General features: G+C 34.1%; 4 protein-coding genes across 4 annotated transcripts in view; 1 reads left to right on the top strand and 3 right to left on the bottom strand.

Annotated features, from left to right (window-relative positions):
* The window catches only part of LOC144849713 (putative malate dehydrogenase 1B), an 87,870-nt gene extending 86,210 nt beyond the window's left edge, over positions 1-1,660 (bottom strand). Inside the window, exon 1 of the mRNA XM_078706733.1 lies at positions 1,651-1,660. The gene's annotated coding sequence lies outside the window, so the exon portion shown is untranslated. The remainder of the gene's footprint in view (positions 1-1,650) is intronic.
* On the bottom strand, positions 45-3,319 carry LOC144850111 (methylsterol monooxygenase 1-like). Its single transcript, XM_078707315.1, has 7 exons — positions 3,180-3,319; positions 2,850-2,927; positions 2,244-2,389; positions 1,626-1,752; positions 1,344-1,392; positions 883-1,038; positions 45-778 (listed from the first exon to the last, which is right to left on the bottom strand). The coding sequence occupies exons 1-7, from the start codon at positions 3,267-3,269 to the stop codon at positions 639-641; spliced, it is 786 nt and encodes a 261-aa protein (XP_078563441.1). The 5' UTR covers positions 3,270-3,319; the 3' UTR covers positions 45-638.
* Positions 3,320-4,546: 1,227 nt separating this feature from the next.
* On the bottom strand, positions 4,547-7,901 carry LOC144850105 (methylsterol monooxygenase 1-like). Its single transcript, XM_078707303.1, has 7 exons — positions 7,756-7,901; positions 7,466-7,543; positions 6,686-6,831; positions 5,971-6,097; positions 5,729-5,777; positions 4,853-5,008; positions 4,547-4,761 (listed from the first exon to the last, which is right to left on the bottom strand). The coding sequence occupies exons 1-7, from the start codon at positions 7,843-7,845 to the stop codon at positions 4,622-4,624; spliced, it is 786 nt and encodes a 261-aa protein (XP_078563429.1). The 5' UTR covers positions 7,846-7,901; the 3' UTR covers positions 4,547-4,621.
* A 457-nt stretch (positions 7,902-8,358) lies between these two features.
* Positions 8,359-13,702, top strand: LOC144849764 (uncharacterized). Its single transcript, XM_078706804.1, has 9 exons — positions 8,359-8,469; positions 8,974-9,246; positions 9,454-9,670; positions 9,776-9,949; positions 11,357-11,422; positions 11,619-11,816; positions 11,938-12,090; positions 12,201-12,550; positions 12,803-13,702. Exons 1-8 carry the CDS (start codon positions 8,458-8,460, stop codon positions 12,539-12,541), a joined length of 1,434 nt encoding a protein of 477 aa, XP_078562930.1. The 5' UTR covers positions 8,359-8,457; the 3' UTR covers positions 12,542-12,550; positions 12,803-13,702.
* Positions 13,703-16,483: the final 2,781 nt, after the last annotated feature.

Raw genomic sequence — 16,483 nt, 5'->3', positions numbered from 1 at the left:
GTATCCAAAATACTGTATACTAACGTTGTTTTATGTGATTGTTCCATGAGTCCGTATTGTTTATAGAAAAAGGATCGTCAAATTAATCGCTACTGCATTTTTCACATTTAATCAACATATTCAATCAGGTTTCATTATAAAATACAACACAACTTTTTAAAACATAATATAACCAGGGAGTTGTGCAATAATAATGGTATCATCCAGCATAGATTATCTTGATCGACTTAATTTAATTGTCTCTAGTAAACGTTAAACGTGCGATTTCTCTCCTATTCATTGTTAATTATTAACATATTTTATCAGTGAACTTATTTCAACAAACGTACTTTGCACCGATTGGCCCTTAAAGCGATTACTAAGTACTTTGCACTGATTGGATCTTAAATCGATTACTAATAACATTGCACTGATTTTGAAATTGATTATTAAAGTGATCCCAAACTTTATATAATGCCAGGGAAAATTTTCATTTAAAAATTTTGTTTAGCAATATTGCCAATCAAACTGATTTTTAAGTCAAGAAACATAGTTTTGTATTGTATTTTTTGCTACACAATTTTCAAAATGTGTAGCAATAAGGTTGTTTTGTATAGCTTTTTGCTACGCTACACTGGCGAAAATGTTCCCTGAATGCACTAATTCTGTTTATTGGCTAGTTTGTTCTTCTTGTGCTCCTGGTACGGCACATGCGTACCACAAATCCTGTCCCACCAGGTAAACGTCGGTGCGTAGTTACCATGGAAATTCATGTGATGGAAATCATGATACTCGGCTCCTATTGGACAACAAACAAATCATGGTTAAGTACAGTAGATAAAAATTAGTTGGCCGAAAAAAAATGAATTGTGTACTGAACAATTTTTCTATATTTTAAATTACCTCCATAAAATGGCAGCAAATGAAGAGGGTTCCATTTAAAATTATAGCCACTGTGAACGTCGATTGTTTCTAATAGACGAACTCCAACCCACGTCCAGAGTAAGATGAGATGAGTACAGAACAGTAGAGGTCCGATAAAAAAGCCAAATCCAAGAACTTTAAAGGGGAAAAAAATTAAATGTTTTAAATCAATTCATTCGGGGGGAACACCTCTTTCTTTCTTTTTTATGTAGACAAAAAAATGTCTGGGGCTACTAAAGAGACAATAAAGCTCTAGGCCAGCTTAAAATGTTATGACATTATATACAGTAGTACAAGTTAAAATTGATAAACTAAAAAGCTATAACATAATAATAATAATAATATAAATATCAAACAAATCCCCATAATACATGTTGAGAATAAAGAAGATGACTTCACATCTCTCTTTCCCTCACGCTGCTCTGATTTCAATAACCTACCTACAGTCTCAACGGGATGGGCATATTCAGCAACCATTCCAAACGGAGCCTACAAAATAAAAAATTACAGAAAACGGAGAGATTTTTCGGTTATCTATTTATTTCAACAATATTTTACGAGGGTGGTCCATCCTTAGGGACCTTCACAAAAATACAATATGACGAGACATAAACATGTAACAATAAAATAAATAGAAGGTGTGTATCAACTGTGTCGCTATGTTCTTTTGAACTGCGTTGGCCCAACGATGGCCTCTCACTTTTGCTGACGAAAAAAATTACCTGGAAATTGTGATGAACTTTGTGTACGTGTTTGTAAACGGATTTGTGATGGAGCGCACGATGTAAGAAGTAGTGCCAAGTATCTTCCAGGATAAGACAAGCATACAACTGGAGAAGCAGAGAGTACCTAAAAAAAGAATTAATTATAGGCTTTATGGTCAAGCTGAACAGATTTGGTCCCGTTCCTCATTAAGCATAATAAAAGAAATTTCGTATATTTTCAAACTATATTATAAGGATGCTTGAGCCAAAAGTTCCACGAAAGTTATCCTGACTTTTGAGAGAAATATTGATTTAAAAATGATAGCACTTAATTTGTTATCAGATTTTAAACTCTTCATTTAATTTTTTATTTACATGCCCATAAAGCATAATATAGTATTTAAAGATGTATTGTCCCCCTGGAAAAATAATTCTTGAAAGGGAATGACTTTATTAAAACTACAAAATGGCCTATTTAAAGTCTGATTTAATTAATCTTCATTTTTCATGATTTTTGGGGACAATACAAAATTTTAAAGGAAAGTTTATTTTACACACATGCGGCAAAATATAGTATTTAACTATTAGGCCCTACGTATGCTGATTGGAAAAATTATATAATAACTACAGGCCTACCACGTTGGCATTGACTCATAATCATATCCGATGTCAAACACCATGGTGTATATGTGAATAGCAAAAATGAGAGGCGCTTGAATGACAAAATGGTTGAACATTAGAAGTTTGAAACACCTCCATTGTGAATCAAACCCTTCTGGTCTCTGGGGAAAAAGGAACAGAAAATATGCAAATAAAATATGAAAATGATAATAGTAAATGATACTTTTGACTTTATCCGATTTGATGAGCAAACCTGTCTACACTATCAAACTTTGTGTGACAAAAAAAATGTGATGTGCCCATATATGGACATGATGATGTCATATCACTGCCATATTTGGGCATATCACTACCATATATGGGCACATCACACTTTTGTTGTCAAACTAGTTTGGATAGTGTAGCTTTTAGTCTTGTACGCACGCAGGATCGCGCCTTTTGTAAAAACCACAGACATAATAAATTGCCACCTTGCAGCAGCCACCAACATCATAATATAATAAACATGTTAAACATTGAACCAATCAGATAGCTTGTGGTTCGGGACCTTGGGCGTTGATTGAGAGCACGTGCGCCGCGCCGCCATGATTAACATGCCTAACATAAATAAATACTATTTACCTTTTGTATCTTGTATTTCTGCATATATGGTATGAATTGGAATACGAATCCAGGAAGACATATTAACAGATACAACATCTATTAAATAAAGTAACAAATGTAGTTATTAAAATGACGTGACACGACGTTGCTAAGAATCTAAGAAAGAAAATCATTTGAATAATTAATGAATGAATAATTCTGGGATCACCTAAAAAAATACCACTTTAATTGACACCTCTAGGCCTACCAAAACGATGAGCACCGTATCACCACCACAGGGAGGTATACAGTATATTCGTGAATATTAATATGTATAAAATTAATATATGCAATAACTGCTGCTGATACCTCATGGAGGATAAGAGATCCTGGTCCTGCAATCTGCCAGGTCGTGTACCTGTCCGTCATCGTCGTCCATGCCTGCTCGAACCCCAACATCTTTCAATTTCCCTCCTCCTCCGTTGCTTCAACTACTATCATAAACCACCAGTATTTACAGTACCTGTACTGTATTTATTGTGTTGCCTAATATTATACAACATCAACCTTTGTCCTTTGATATTTTATGGCACGACTTGCGGTCCCGTTGCGGTCAACCAATCAACGTTGAATATTCGTGGTACTATATTTACCTATCATTATAATATTGAATCATCATTCGGTACCTGGTTAATCGAACGACGTGAAAAAGCGCCGATGCAGTCAGTTTCCCCATAATATCTTTATGGTTTCCCCCATTACATTTTTGATTGATTCATTCTCCATAGAGATGCATTATTTATATTTATATTCTGGTTTCACTCAAAAGTAAAGACATTGCCTCCTATTCCTATATAGTTTTTATGATCAAAAAGAAAGAACCGGGAGAAGAATAGCTTTATTGATTGAAAGGCCTTTAAAAAAACACAAATTAATGTATTATGTTTAATATCATGAATAAATCAAGGAGTCGTATTTTATTAAAATTATTAAAAAATTGAATATTTGTGTTACCAAGCTTGGGTAACTATTATATGGGGAAAACTATATTTTTTAAACACCGCTTAAATTAATTTATTGAAGATGATGGCTGTTATATGTTGGTAACAAAATACTATTTGTTTGATGGCTGGTGCAAATTATATTAATAGTAAGTAGTAGTATTAATATAACATATTTATGTGTAATTAATTGTTAAACTATATGCACATTATATAGGGCTGATGGAATGCTATTAAGCTGTCTACACTATCAAACTTTATGTGACAAAAAAATGTGATGTGCCCATATATTGACACGATGATGTCATATCACTACCATATTTGGGCACGTCACACTTTTTTTATTTGATAGTGTAGACAGAGCTTTAGAATATTAGAATCTTTTGAACCTTGTACACCAAATGTTAGGTTATCATCCTAAAATGTATTTTTCCTGAGCATATTGGATATTGAGGAATAAATATACTTTGTATCCAAAAACTTCCACGAGTCCATATTGTTTATAGAAAAAGGATAGTCAAAATCGCTACTGCATTTCTCACATTTAATCAACATATTCAATCTTGTTTCATTACAAAATACAACACAACTTTTTAAAACATAATATAACCAGGGAGTTGTGCAATAATAATGGTATCATCCAGCATAGATTATCTTGATCGACTTAATTTAGTTGTCTCTAGTGATTGGATCTTTAATCGATTACTAATAACATTGCACTGATTTTGAACAAACTGCTGTACATAACAGTGGTTTATTGGCTTGCATAAAATAACCTGTAGTTTAAATTGCACTAAATTATATAATGCACTAATTCTGTTTATTGGCTAATTTGTTCTTCTTGTGCTCCTGGTACGGCACATGCGTACCACAAATCCTGTCCCACCAGGTAAATGTCGGTGCGTAGTTACCATAGAAATTCATGTGATGGAAATCATGATACTCGGCTCCTATTGGACAACAAACAAATCATGGTTAAGTACAGTAGATAAAAATTAGTTGGCGGAAAAAAAATGAATTTTTTTTAATATTTTGAAGTACCTCCATAAAATGGCAGCAAATGAAGAGGGTTCCATTTTAAATTATAGCCACTGTGAACGTCGATGACTTCCAATAGACGAACTCCAACCCACGTCCATAGTAAGATGAGATGAGTACAGAACAGTAGAGGTCCGATAAAAAAGCCAACTCCAAGAACTTTAAAGGGAAACAAAAAATCAAATGTTTTAAATCAATTCATTCACAAGGCACACGGGGGACACACCTCTTTTTTATCTAGGCAAAAAACATCTGGGCTTCTAAAGAGACAATGAAGTCCCAGCTTAATTTACAGAATTACACACAGTACACAGTGGCCCCTGGTTTAGGAAGCCTAAAGTGGTCATCCAACGCTGGAGGCCTCGGGTGTTTTAGCCTTTTCCAACATATTTTAATGCCTGTTTTTCCTATGGGCATTGCTCAGGGGCCCCTGGGTTTAGCCAGTGAGTACTCATAGCCGTTACGTCACTGACAGTACAAGTTAAAATTTCTAAAATAATAATAAAATACTATACATAATAATAATATACATATGAAACAACCAAGTTTGACCATGGAGGTATACCTCCATGGTTTGACCAATCACTTGCCTTATGATGTGTGGTGGAAAGGGGGACGTTTAAATCTATGAACCCCAAACACAGAAGCTCGCATAGCTTTAACTCTTTTCCACCGACCGGCATGGGGTTTGAACCCACGATAATCGTGTTCTACGACGCTCTACCGACTGAGCTATCCGGGTCTTTATTTACATGAGTCATACATATGAAAACAATGATTTGAAAATCCCCATAATACATGTTGAGAATAAAGAAGATATGGCTTAAATGGACATCACGTCTCTCTTTCCCTCATGCTGCTTTGATTTCAATAACCTACCTACAGTCTCAACAGGATGGACACATTCAGCAACCATTCCAAACGGAGCCTACAAAATAAAAAATTACAGAACACGTTAATTTGGTGTAATGGTATATCCCCATTGTGTTACGGACAAAGTTTTTAGTCACGTATCAATTGTATCGCTATGTTCTTTCGAACTACGTTAGCCTAATATGATGGCCTCTTATTTTTGCTGACGAAACAATTATTAAAATTAATCTTTGAATTATAAAACTTACCTGGAAATTGTGATGAAGTTTGTGTACGTATTTGTAAACGGATTTGTGATGGAGCGCACGATGTAAGAAGTAGTGCCATGTATCTTCCAGGATAAGACAAGCATACAACTGGAGAAGCAGAGAGTACCTAAAAAAAGAATTAATTATAGGCTTTATGGTGAAGCTGAACAGATTTGGTCCCGTTCCTCATTAAGCATAATAAAAGAAATTTCGTATATTTTCAAACTATATTATAAGGATGTTTGAGCCAAAAGTTCCACGAAAGTTATCCTGACTTTTGAGAGAGAAATATTGATTTAAAAATGATAGCACTTAAAAGGAGTTTTGAATGATCATACCTTATCAGATTGTAAACTCTTTATTTAATTTGTTTAAATATTTTTTTTCTTTTAATTTAAAGCAAAAAATATTAAAATTGTTTGTCAGACAATGGTTTTTGTTTAAAATTACCCGTTCCTTTTGTCTTTTTATAAGTGAAGATTATTTGTTGTTTTTTTTAACAGACGTGAATAACTTTATTAAAACTGCAAAATGGCCTATTTTAAAGTCTGATTTTATCCTTCATTTTTCATGTTTTTGGGGACAATAAATCTTTAAAGGAGTTTTGAAGGATCATATCTCTTTTATTTAATTGTTTATTTTACATGCACATGCGGCATAATATAGTATTTAACTATTACGTATGCTGATTGTAAAAATTATATAATAACTATACCATGTTGGCATTGACTCGTAATCGTATCCGATGTCAAATACTGTAGTGTATATGTGAGTAGCAAAAATGAGGGGTGCTTGAATGACAAAATGGTTGAACATTAGAAGTTTGAAACACCTCCATTGTAAATCAAACCCTTCTGGTGTCTGGGGAGAAAGAAACAGAAAATATGCAAACAAAACATGAAAATGATAATAGTAAATAATACTTTTGACTTTATCCGATTTGATGAGCAAACCTGCTACACTATCAAACTTTGTGTGACAAAAAAATGTGATGTGCCCATATATGGACATGATGATGTCATTTCTTTACCATATTTGGGCATATCACTACCACCATATTTGGGCACATCACACTTTTGTTGTCAAACTAGTTTGGATAGTGTGACAGAGCTAGAAGGTTTGGTACGCAGGATCGCGCCTTTTCTAAAAACCACAGACATAATTACCACCTTGCAGTGCAGTCACCATCATAATAAACGTGTAACATTGAACCAATCACTACCATATTTGGGCATATCACTACCATAATTGGGTACATCACACTTTTGTTGTCAAACTAGTTTGGATAGTGTAGACAGAGCTAGTCTTGTAGGCAGGGTTGCGCCTTTTGTAAAAAACCACAGACATTACCACCTTGCCATCACCAACATCATAATAAACATGTTAAACATTGAACCAATCAGATAGCTTGTGGTTTGAGACCTTGGGCGTTGATTGAGAGCACGTGCGCCGAGCCGCCATGATTAACATGCCTAACATAAATAAATACTATTACCTTTTGTATCTTGTATTTCTGCATATATGGTATGAATTGAAATACGAATCCAGGAAGGCATAATAACAGATACAGCATCTATTGAAAATAAAATAAGAAATGTAGTTGCTAAGAAAATCATTAAATACTTATTTGAATTAAATTCTGGGATCACCTAAAAAATACCACTTTAATTGACACCTCTACCAAAACGATGAGCACCGTATCACCACCACAGGGAGGTATACAGTATATTTGTGAATATTAATAATATGTATAAAATTAATATATGCAATAACTGCTGCTGATACCTCATGGAGGATAAGAGATCCTGGTCCTGCAATCTGCCAGGTCGTGTACCTGTCCGTCATCGTCGTCCATGCCTGCTCGAACCCCAACATCTTTCAATTTCCCTCCTCCTCCGTTGCTTCCACAACCATAAACCACTAGTATTTACAGTACTGCATTTATTGTGTTGCCTAATATATTATACAATGCAATATCAACCTTTGTCCTTTGTTATTTTATGGCACGACTTGCGGTCAACCAATCAACGTTGAATATTCGTGGTACTATTTACCTATCATATATTGAATCCCTATTCCTATCTGTGTTGGTCAAAAACGAAGAACCGGGAGAAGAATAGCTTTATTGATTGAAAGGCCTTTAAAAAAACACAAATTAATGTATTATGTTTAATATCATGAATAAATCAAAGAGTCGTATTTATCCTCTGTTGTCTGAATTAATTTATACAAGATTTAATTTAACAAAAAGTGACGTCACAACACCGAAAAGAAATGACGTAAAAAAATAGCGCGCCTTGAAATTTCCAATTAGAATTCGATGCTCATTTGTTTTAGTTCGACCATTCGGTAGTCCATTCGGAAAAAATCGTCTTTTGTGTATTTAAAAGCGTGCGTTTTGCATAATCGGCGTTAGTCTCTCTCTCTTTCTCCAAGCTTTGTTGTTCAGTTTGCTTTATATTAGAAAAGACATACATCCATACAATCATGCCAAAAGACGTAAGTATTCTTATAAAAATTGTAACTGAAATATTAAATTTGATTCTATATGTATTAAAGTTTTTGGTAGTATTGCTTTCATCCTATTGTGATTATTAAAAACAATGAAATATAACAATTGTTTGGGACCGGTAAATTTCGTTTTAACACACATGTGTGTGTCTTGTGTCTGTAGTAAACGCGGCCAGTATAGTCGGGTTTGTAGTAAGTAATGGGTGAGGCTACAGTAGATAGGCCTAGGTGTAGTAATAGTATTTATTTAGTACCGTTTAGAAGAAGGTTTTTGTTCATTTTCAGGCAATGTATTACTTTGCCCACTTAATTTGCTTCTTAAATTTAATTAAATTGAAACTTTTTTTATTTATTTTATAAATTTAAAATATTTTGTTGTTATTACTGTTATTTTAAGTTAATATTAATAAAGCTAATAAGTATGTAACGAACTGGATCCCCTGTGTCTCTGTATATTGCGTCAATGCTTAAATTACTTTTTTTTTAAACCAGGAAATAGAAGAAAATGAACAACTCCGAAAGATATTCATCGGAGGTCTTGATTACGACACTAGCGATGAGACCCTTAGGGAGTATTTTAGCTCGTACGGCGAGTTAACAGACTGTGTCGTAATCCGGCACACGGATACCAAACGATCTCGAGGATTTGGTTTTGCTACCTTCAAGAAAGGTAGCATGGTGGATAAATGCATTGAAGATTTCCAAACGACAGGTCACTCAATAGATAACAGGGACGTCGAAGTAAAGAGAGCGGTCTCACGAGAGGTAATTTTAAAAAATATAAATCTCGCACACTATAATCAATCCATAAACCTATTCTCAGCGTCCTAATGTACTAAATTTTGATCCGGCTATTGTGTTCAATCCTCAAATGTGTTTGCAAATCTATACTTTTTGACAAGCCTTGATAGAATAGTTAATGAATAGAACTGAACAATATCTATCAATAGTTAACTTTAACTTTGTTTACAGGAATGCAGTGTGGACCCAAGGAAAAAGAGGCCATGCAAAAAAATCTTCCTTGGTGGTATGCATCAAGAAATTACAGAAGACAAATTAAAGGAATATTTCGAGACAAATTATGGAGCGGTTGAGTCTGTTGACATTCCGCTCGAACAGAAATCTGGAAAGAAGCGAGGTTTTGCTTTCTTAACATTTGAGCAAGACCAGGTTGTTGACAAAATCTGCAGTAAGTTGTTGTGATACATTATTCAGAAGAGTACAATGTTAGAAGTTTAAGATTTGTAATTGATGAAATATAGCCGTATTTAAAAATCCAATTTTTTTTTTTCAGTTAAGAAATTCCATACGGTATGCGACAAACGTTTGGAAGCAAAGAAAGCCATCCCCAGAGATGAAATGGATAAAAGAGGAGGAGGTGGCGGCGGCGGCGGAGGAGATTATGGGGGTCGTGGTGGCGGAGGAAGAGCTGGTGGTGGTGGTGGTGGTGGCGGAGGAGGAGGAGGAGGTACATTTAAACTATAAACTTAATTATGCTCTGTTTTTTAAATTTTAACCTAAAAACAGCAACTGGTGCACGCTTCACTTTTCTTGCCTTTATTAATATATAGTTTAGCCTTGAGACAAAGACAAATTCTTACAAAGACAAATTCTTAAGACTATTTTTGTGGTTTTACCCCTACTGTTCTGGGTTCTCACTACCATGTCAGGAGTGCCGATTGGCAATCCTCCGCGAACTTGGCATATAAGTGTGGTTAGAACTCGGACTGGGCTGTTAAACTTGTGTTTAAATGTGTGTAGTAAGTAGGCACACTACCTTTCTTTTAGGAGCAGTTGCACCCAACTATCTTGGTCTCCTTGAGGAAGGTAATAATACAGACTATAAATCGTATATTTCATCTACTAAAATAGTCTGTTTAATAAATATATTAATTTTTTGTTGGATACCTTTTTTAGGCTCTGTCTTACCCCATCTTGTTTAAAAAAAAGCATAGGTCAGAAATTTATTGATGTTATAATAATTAATATGTTGCTGTTTTAATAACAATTTTTTTCATTCCAAATACCTAGTTTCACGAATAGTTTTTAATCTCCCAAGCAATTAACATTGTAATTCAATTTTATTAAGTGTTACAATTTTGCTATAGCTCGTTCTACACTATCAAACTTTATTTGACAAAAAAGTGTGATGTACCCAAATATGGTAGTGATATGACATCATGTCCATATATGGGCACATCACATTTGTTGTCACATAAAGTTTGATAGTGTAGAAAGAACTTAATTAGCTTTTCTGAATAGCATTTGTTGCATATTGTGTTGATCATTATTGTAAATACCACCCTCTAATTTCATTTCAAAATACAATACTTGTTAACTCTTTATCTAATATGCTTCTTTGTTGTATTGTTAAAGAACTAACATAACAAGACAATGCTTTTATCTTTCTTTGTTTAAGTCATTTTGTTAGGATGTTGTCTCAAAAGTTTCAGCATGGAGGTATAAAATACACCTCCATGGTTTCGGCATATTAATTATTTTTTTTAATTTTACAGTGTAACATTACGGTTTTTTCAAAAATTTCATCTGGTTTCAAATTAATATTTTATAAATTGTAAATTTTCGTTAAACCAATTGTCAGTAGAGTTGGCCATGCAAATGACGTTTTGTCATTCGTCGTGGCTCTGTGATTTGCACCATCATTCGACCGAGCATTCAGAGAGGGTCACCAGCAGAAAGCTGAACATCATTGACAATTGTTTTACCAAAAAGTTACAATGTATTTATAAAATATTTCTGTTGCTTATTTTGTGTGAAAGTAAACACATGCGTTTGAATATAAAACAAGTAGATAGCTTTTTACATGAACAAGTCCTTTAGTTTTTTAATTATATATTTTTTTAATTTTTTGTAGATGGCTATGGATACAATGGTTTCAATCAAGGAAACTTCGGAAATGGGTTTAACCAAGGTGGCGGAAGTTAGTTTTTTTTTTATTTTATTGTAGAACTTATTAGGAAGAAATTTAAAGTATTATGCAACAATAAGAGCATGGTTGAAAGAAAATTTAGATTGATTTGGTTCATATGAGACCTTTTAGATACTTGGGCTTGCCACTCTCATGTCCTCTTCATCACAAAAACCCAAATATTTTAAATATATATCTTTTTTTCTAGATTGGGGAGGTCGTGGTAATATGGCAGGTGGGAATTTTGGTGGAAACTTTGGAGGAGGCGGTGGTAACTTTGGGGGAAATTTTGGCGGTGGCGGCAACTTTGGAAATAATGGAAACTTCGGCAACTACGGTAATTATGGCGGTGGATATGGTAATTTCAACCAGGGAGGTGGTAATTTTGGTGGCAACTTCAACCAAGGTGTGTTGCAAACAAGCTTATTGTATTTGTATTAAGTATACTATTATAATGTTTTGTAAATGTGTGTGATAATGCAACTCTTTTTGTGCTCTAAATAATTTATAAACTGTTTACTGTTCAGGGAATGCAGGTATGTCTGGTGGGAACTTTGCCGGAGGTGGTGGAGGAAACTTCAGTAATTTTGGTCAAAATTACCAAGGATCTCAATCGGGATTCGGACCAATGAAAGGTGGTCAGCAGTACATGAACAGAGGTGGTACACCATACAATACTGGTAAGTAACCCTCTATTTCACTAAAGATATGTAGGACTTGCTTATTTTTTAATTCACAAAGTAGTACATTACAATGATCCTTAAAATGAATGTTCTTGTTTTTTCTTTAGCAGGTGGATATGGAAACAATACTGGTGGTACAATGGCAGTTACTGGAGGTGGTGGAGGAGGAGGGTATGGTAGTGGAGCTGGAGGAAATTATGGAGCTGGTGGTGGGCAACAAGGATATGGAGGCCAAACTGGTGGATATGGTGGTGGCCAAGGAGGCGGTGGATATGGAGGAAACATGGGTGGGAATATGGCTGGCGGAAACATGGCAGCGAATATGGCTGGAAATATGGGGAGTGGTTTTGGTGGTGCTGGAGGCGCTGCAGCTGGAGGTACCGGGCAAGTTAGTGGAGGAGGTGGCGGAGGAGGAGGAGCTATGGGTGGAGGAGGACGAAGATATTGAGATGTCAAAGTAAGTAACAATTCTCTCTAGAAAAAAGAGTAATAATATACCCAAATCAAGATATTAGAATTACTATTTTTGCAGATTGTAGTTTTAGCATAATGCAAAGGGAACTATTTTCTCTTTTAATATTGTTGGGTAATATAAAAATTACATGATAATTTACGATTAAATTTCATCAGTCTGAACAGAGACATAAGCAGTTGTTGATAGCTTGCAATGTATTTTATGTTTTGCTCTGGTTTCATCATCTTATCACAGGTTTTTAGCAAGTCAGATTCTTCTACAAGACCAGGATATTTTTAAAAAGCAGTCAGGCAATGATAGAATGGACATATATTTAAAAAAACTAGTAGTTCAGCTGGCCAAAAGAACTTTTTAGGCAGAATGGATTTTCAACATGCTTAGCAAGAACACTACCTTTTTAGCTACTACTAGTCTTAGTTGCAGCTTATAAAACATATATGGACTACTACTACAGTACCAAAATAGAACAAATATAAGGTAGAATAGTAGTCAGTGAGTTACACCATATTTCCTCTATTGTTACACTAGACATATCTTGTAGAGGGAGAGACATACACAAGAACTAGAACATGGAGAGATATACACAAGAACTAGAAATATCTAGTAGAGGGAGAATTGAATTTTTATTTTCTTAATTTTAGTTTAGCATCTAAAATGAATTTTGTTTTGTGATAAAATATCATGATTCAGAACATAATTTAAACGTTTCTATTTGTACATATAACGAGGATAAACAAATCATGCCATTGTTTTTTAATGTTTGGTGCATACATGTTGATAAATGTTTGTCTTAGAAATTAGAACATTTAATGATTTTAATCATTGTTTATGATTAGTTGTAAAAAGCTTCCTGTAACCAGTTCAGAATAAATAGGACAGATAGGAAACCTAGTCAGGTGTTTTGTTTTATTATTAGCAGGTCTGTTATTAGGGGTCCGGGTGGGAGGTCTATTATTAGGGGTTGGGGTGGGAGGTCTATTATAGAGGGTGGGGGTTTTATATAAGAACATGATCATGATTACGATTGGCTAAAATCAATTTTATCTGCCTATTGATTAGTGTGGTGTGACCTTTCCAATTAATTGTATATTTATCCACTATATTTTGGTATCTATTAAATGAATTAAACCTGTACTTTTGTACTAATACGTTTTCCTTTCTTTTTAACTTATTTATTGAGGACTAAACAATATTATATTTAGCCCAATATTGGTAATTATTCAGATTTGTTACACGTAATAATTGGGCCTTCACTAGAAGCATAAGCTTGTTTCATGAGGACCCCAAAAGTATAATAATCTAGTATTGTAATTATTTCTATACGTTAAATTAAATTTTAAGCAGTAAGCCTAAGTATATGCGAATGCATGGACTTGGAATGGACTTTTTCTTGAAAGATTAATCTTGAAATTGACAGACATTGACTTGTTATAGACTAGAATATGTTTAATAATTAGTGTTCAGTGTTACTTTTTTTAGTTTTACTCTAGAGTAAAAAATTCTAAAATTGCATGTTCACAAGATTTGAATATAGAAGAGTTCCAGTTTGATAAAGTATAGTACAAAGAAAGACATTGATAGACAGGTTACTAGTTGGCAAGAAGACACAAGATTTAGAAATGCAGACTAGAGCCTCTTGTAGCAACTAGCTCAGTGGATGCCGTACGCAACAGATACTAAATTGTGTAGAAATGAATTTAGTGACATAGACATTGTTAGCATCATCAGCTAGATGTTAGCCTAGAAGGTTAGCTACTCCACAGGCTGATCAGCAGTACTACAGGTAGTGTTAGAAAGAGGAAGGTAACTGCTACACAGTTTTTAGCATTTAACTTGCGATCCAATTAAGCTTTATATTCATATTTAGCGTTTTACTGACGAGGTTTAATTTTAGCCGTTAGTAACCATAACCTTTTCAATCCCAAAGAATGACTAAATAGTGAAATATTCACTAGTGCAAAATATAGTAGTAGTCTAAAATTATGTTTCTAAAAGTTTTCAAAATTAGTTAAAAATTGAAATGCAAAATTAGAATGTCTAAATAGAAAGACTTAGTTCATGTTTATTTAAATTCATAATTTCGGTATTTACCTTATACCATCAAATTTAGAATGTCTCAATATAGAAAGATTCCTGGTGCAAATTAGTTTGTTAAAAACATCTGGTACAGAATATGATTCGAATAGAATTTGTAAGCTACTGTATACGGTGCAATTTTTCAGACAAGGTTCACAAAATTACCCTTTTTGGTTTAAAAAAATGTTATTGCAAAGCGTGTATTAATTACTGTGATTGTGTTTTCTTTAATCTATGCATTTATAAAAATCAGTTTTTCATTCTACTAATTTGTTTTTATTGCATTTCAGAACAAAACATGGTGCTTTTCGGAATACTACTGTAATGTTACTCAACAGTAATGCAGCCGATACAATCCATTACGATGATAGTGCAATAATTAAAACTTACAACTTCCATCAAACAGTACTAAATAGTAAATTTTAACCTTGTAATACAACTACAGAAACTGTTTATATTTTTAAAATATGTTTTTTAATAAACTATTAAAATAATATCTTTTCTCATGCGTTTTCTTTGTTGACGCTGACAATTGTTGACAGGTGTGACATCATCGCGTAACGCGTATAACCCTACAACGAACTACTGACCAATCAGAAGCTACATTCAGTATCATTGATACACTTAAGTAAACAGACGATTAACATTTCAAATGCTGTATAATATAAATAAACCCTCCATAAACCTTGTTGATACAATAAACAAGTAAAACCTCATTTCATTATAAAAAGTGTACACAAAATAAACATGTTTTTATAGTTATTTTAATGTTGTCTGTGTATCAACACTGAAAATGTCGACCAGACGGACGAGCAATCATTTTCATTGCGCCTTCGGGTTTCAAAGTCCCCACGACGTCACGTCCGCTTGACCTGACCCTAGATTCTCCAATCAGTTGATGAAAGAGGCCGTTCATTCGATAATTAATATAGGCCTAATTAACCACCTGACAAGAGTCAACTTAAGCCGTGAACTTTGGTCAAAGTAGGCTTGAAGTGGAAAAACATTAGTAGCTGCCGCTCCAGATTTATGGCAGTTTAACAACTTCTCTGTGGACACAGTACGCGTATTTAAACCTCGTGACCTCAGTAATGCACATTACCAGAAGTGTAATTAAAGATAAGCCTTAAAGTATACGACCATTTTGGTATCATTATTTATAATGAGTTAGATAAACGATTATACACAATGGGCTGATAAAGATCTTTATGGATGTATCCAACAATATCCATACTTCAAATTTCCAAAAAATAACGCACTATTAATTGTCTATTAAGCGACAACAACAAAGGTACAAAATAAAATGAGCTCGATTTTTAGCGACCAGCAGCTCTATAGAAGAGCTAAAAACTTTGGTATCGAAGAATCCAAAGTTCTTATAGACATCTGGGGAGCGGCAGAAATTCAAAACCAATTTCTTAGGTCAACTCGTCACAATAAAATATGGAGTGATATTGGTTATAGAATGGTAAGCCGAGGATACAACAGACCAGACATCGAGTTAAAAAGACGGGTGTTAAATCTCAAAGCACATTACTTTAAATACAAAAAGGATTTCTTGTCTACTGGTGCAACGCCAAATTGGACGTACTGGACAAAGATGCACGACATTTTTTCACGACCAGACACATGTGCGTTTTCCGTCAATGACACGTCCCATGACAGTTTCTACAACGGATTTGCTTTATACATAGACGAAGAACAAAAGTTTCCCATCCCGCTTATCAAAAAGAAGAAAATATCGGAAAACAATCAACAGTAAGTATACAGTATGTTGCGCACTTTTTTTACAGGGATATTTGCATATAATATTTATAAACTAAACTATCGATAATCTAT

Source organism: Antedon bifida, chromosome 1 (assembly GCF_963402885.1).
Source record: "Antedon bifida chromosome 1, ecAntBifi1.1, whole genome shotgun sequence".
In the NCBI taxonomy this organism is placed as follows: Eukaryota; Metazoa; Echinodermata; class Crinoidea; order Comatulida; family Antedonidae; genus Antedon; species Antedon bifida.
This window is presented reverse-complemented; position numbering and strand designations above follow the sequence as displayed.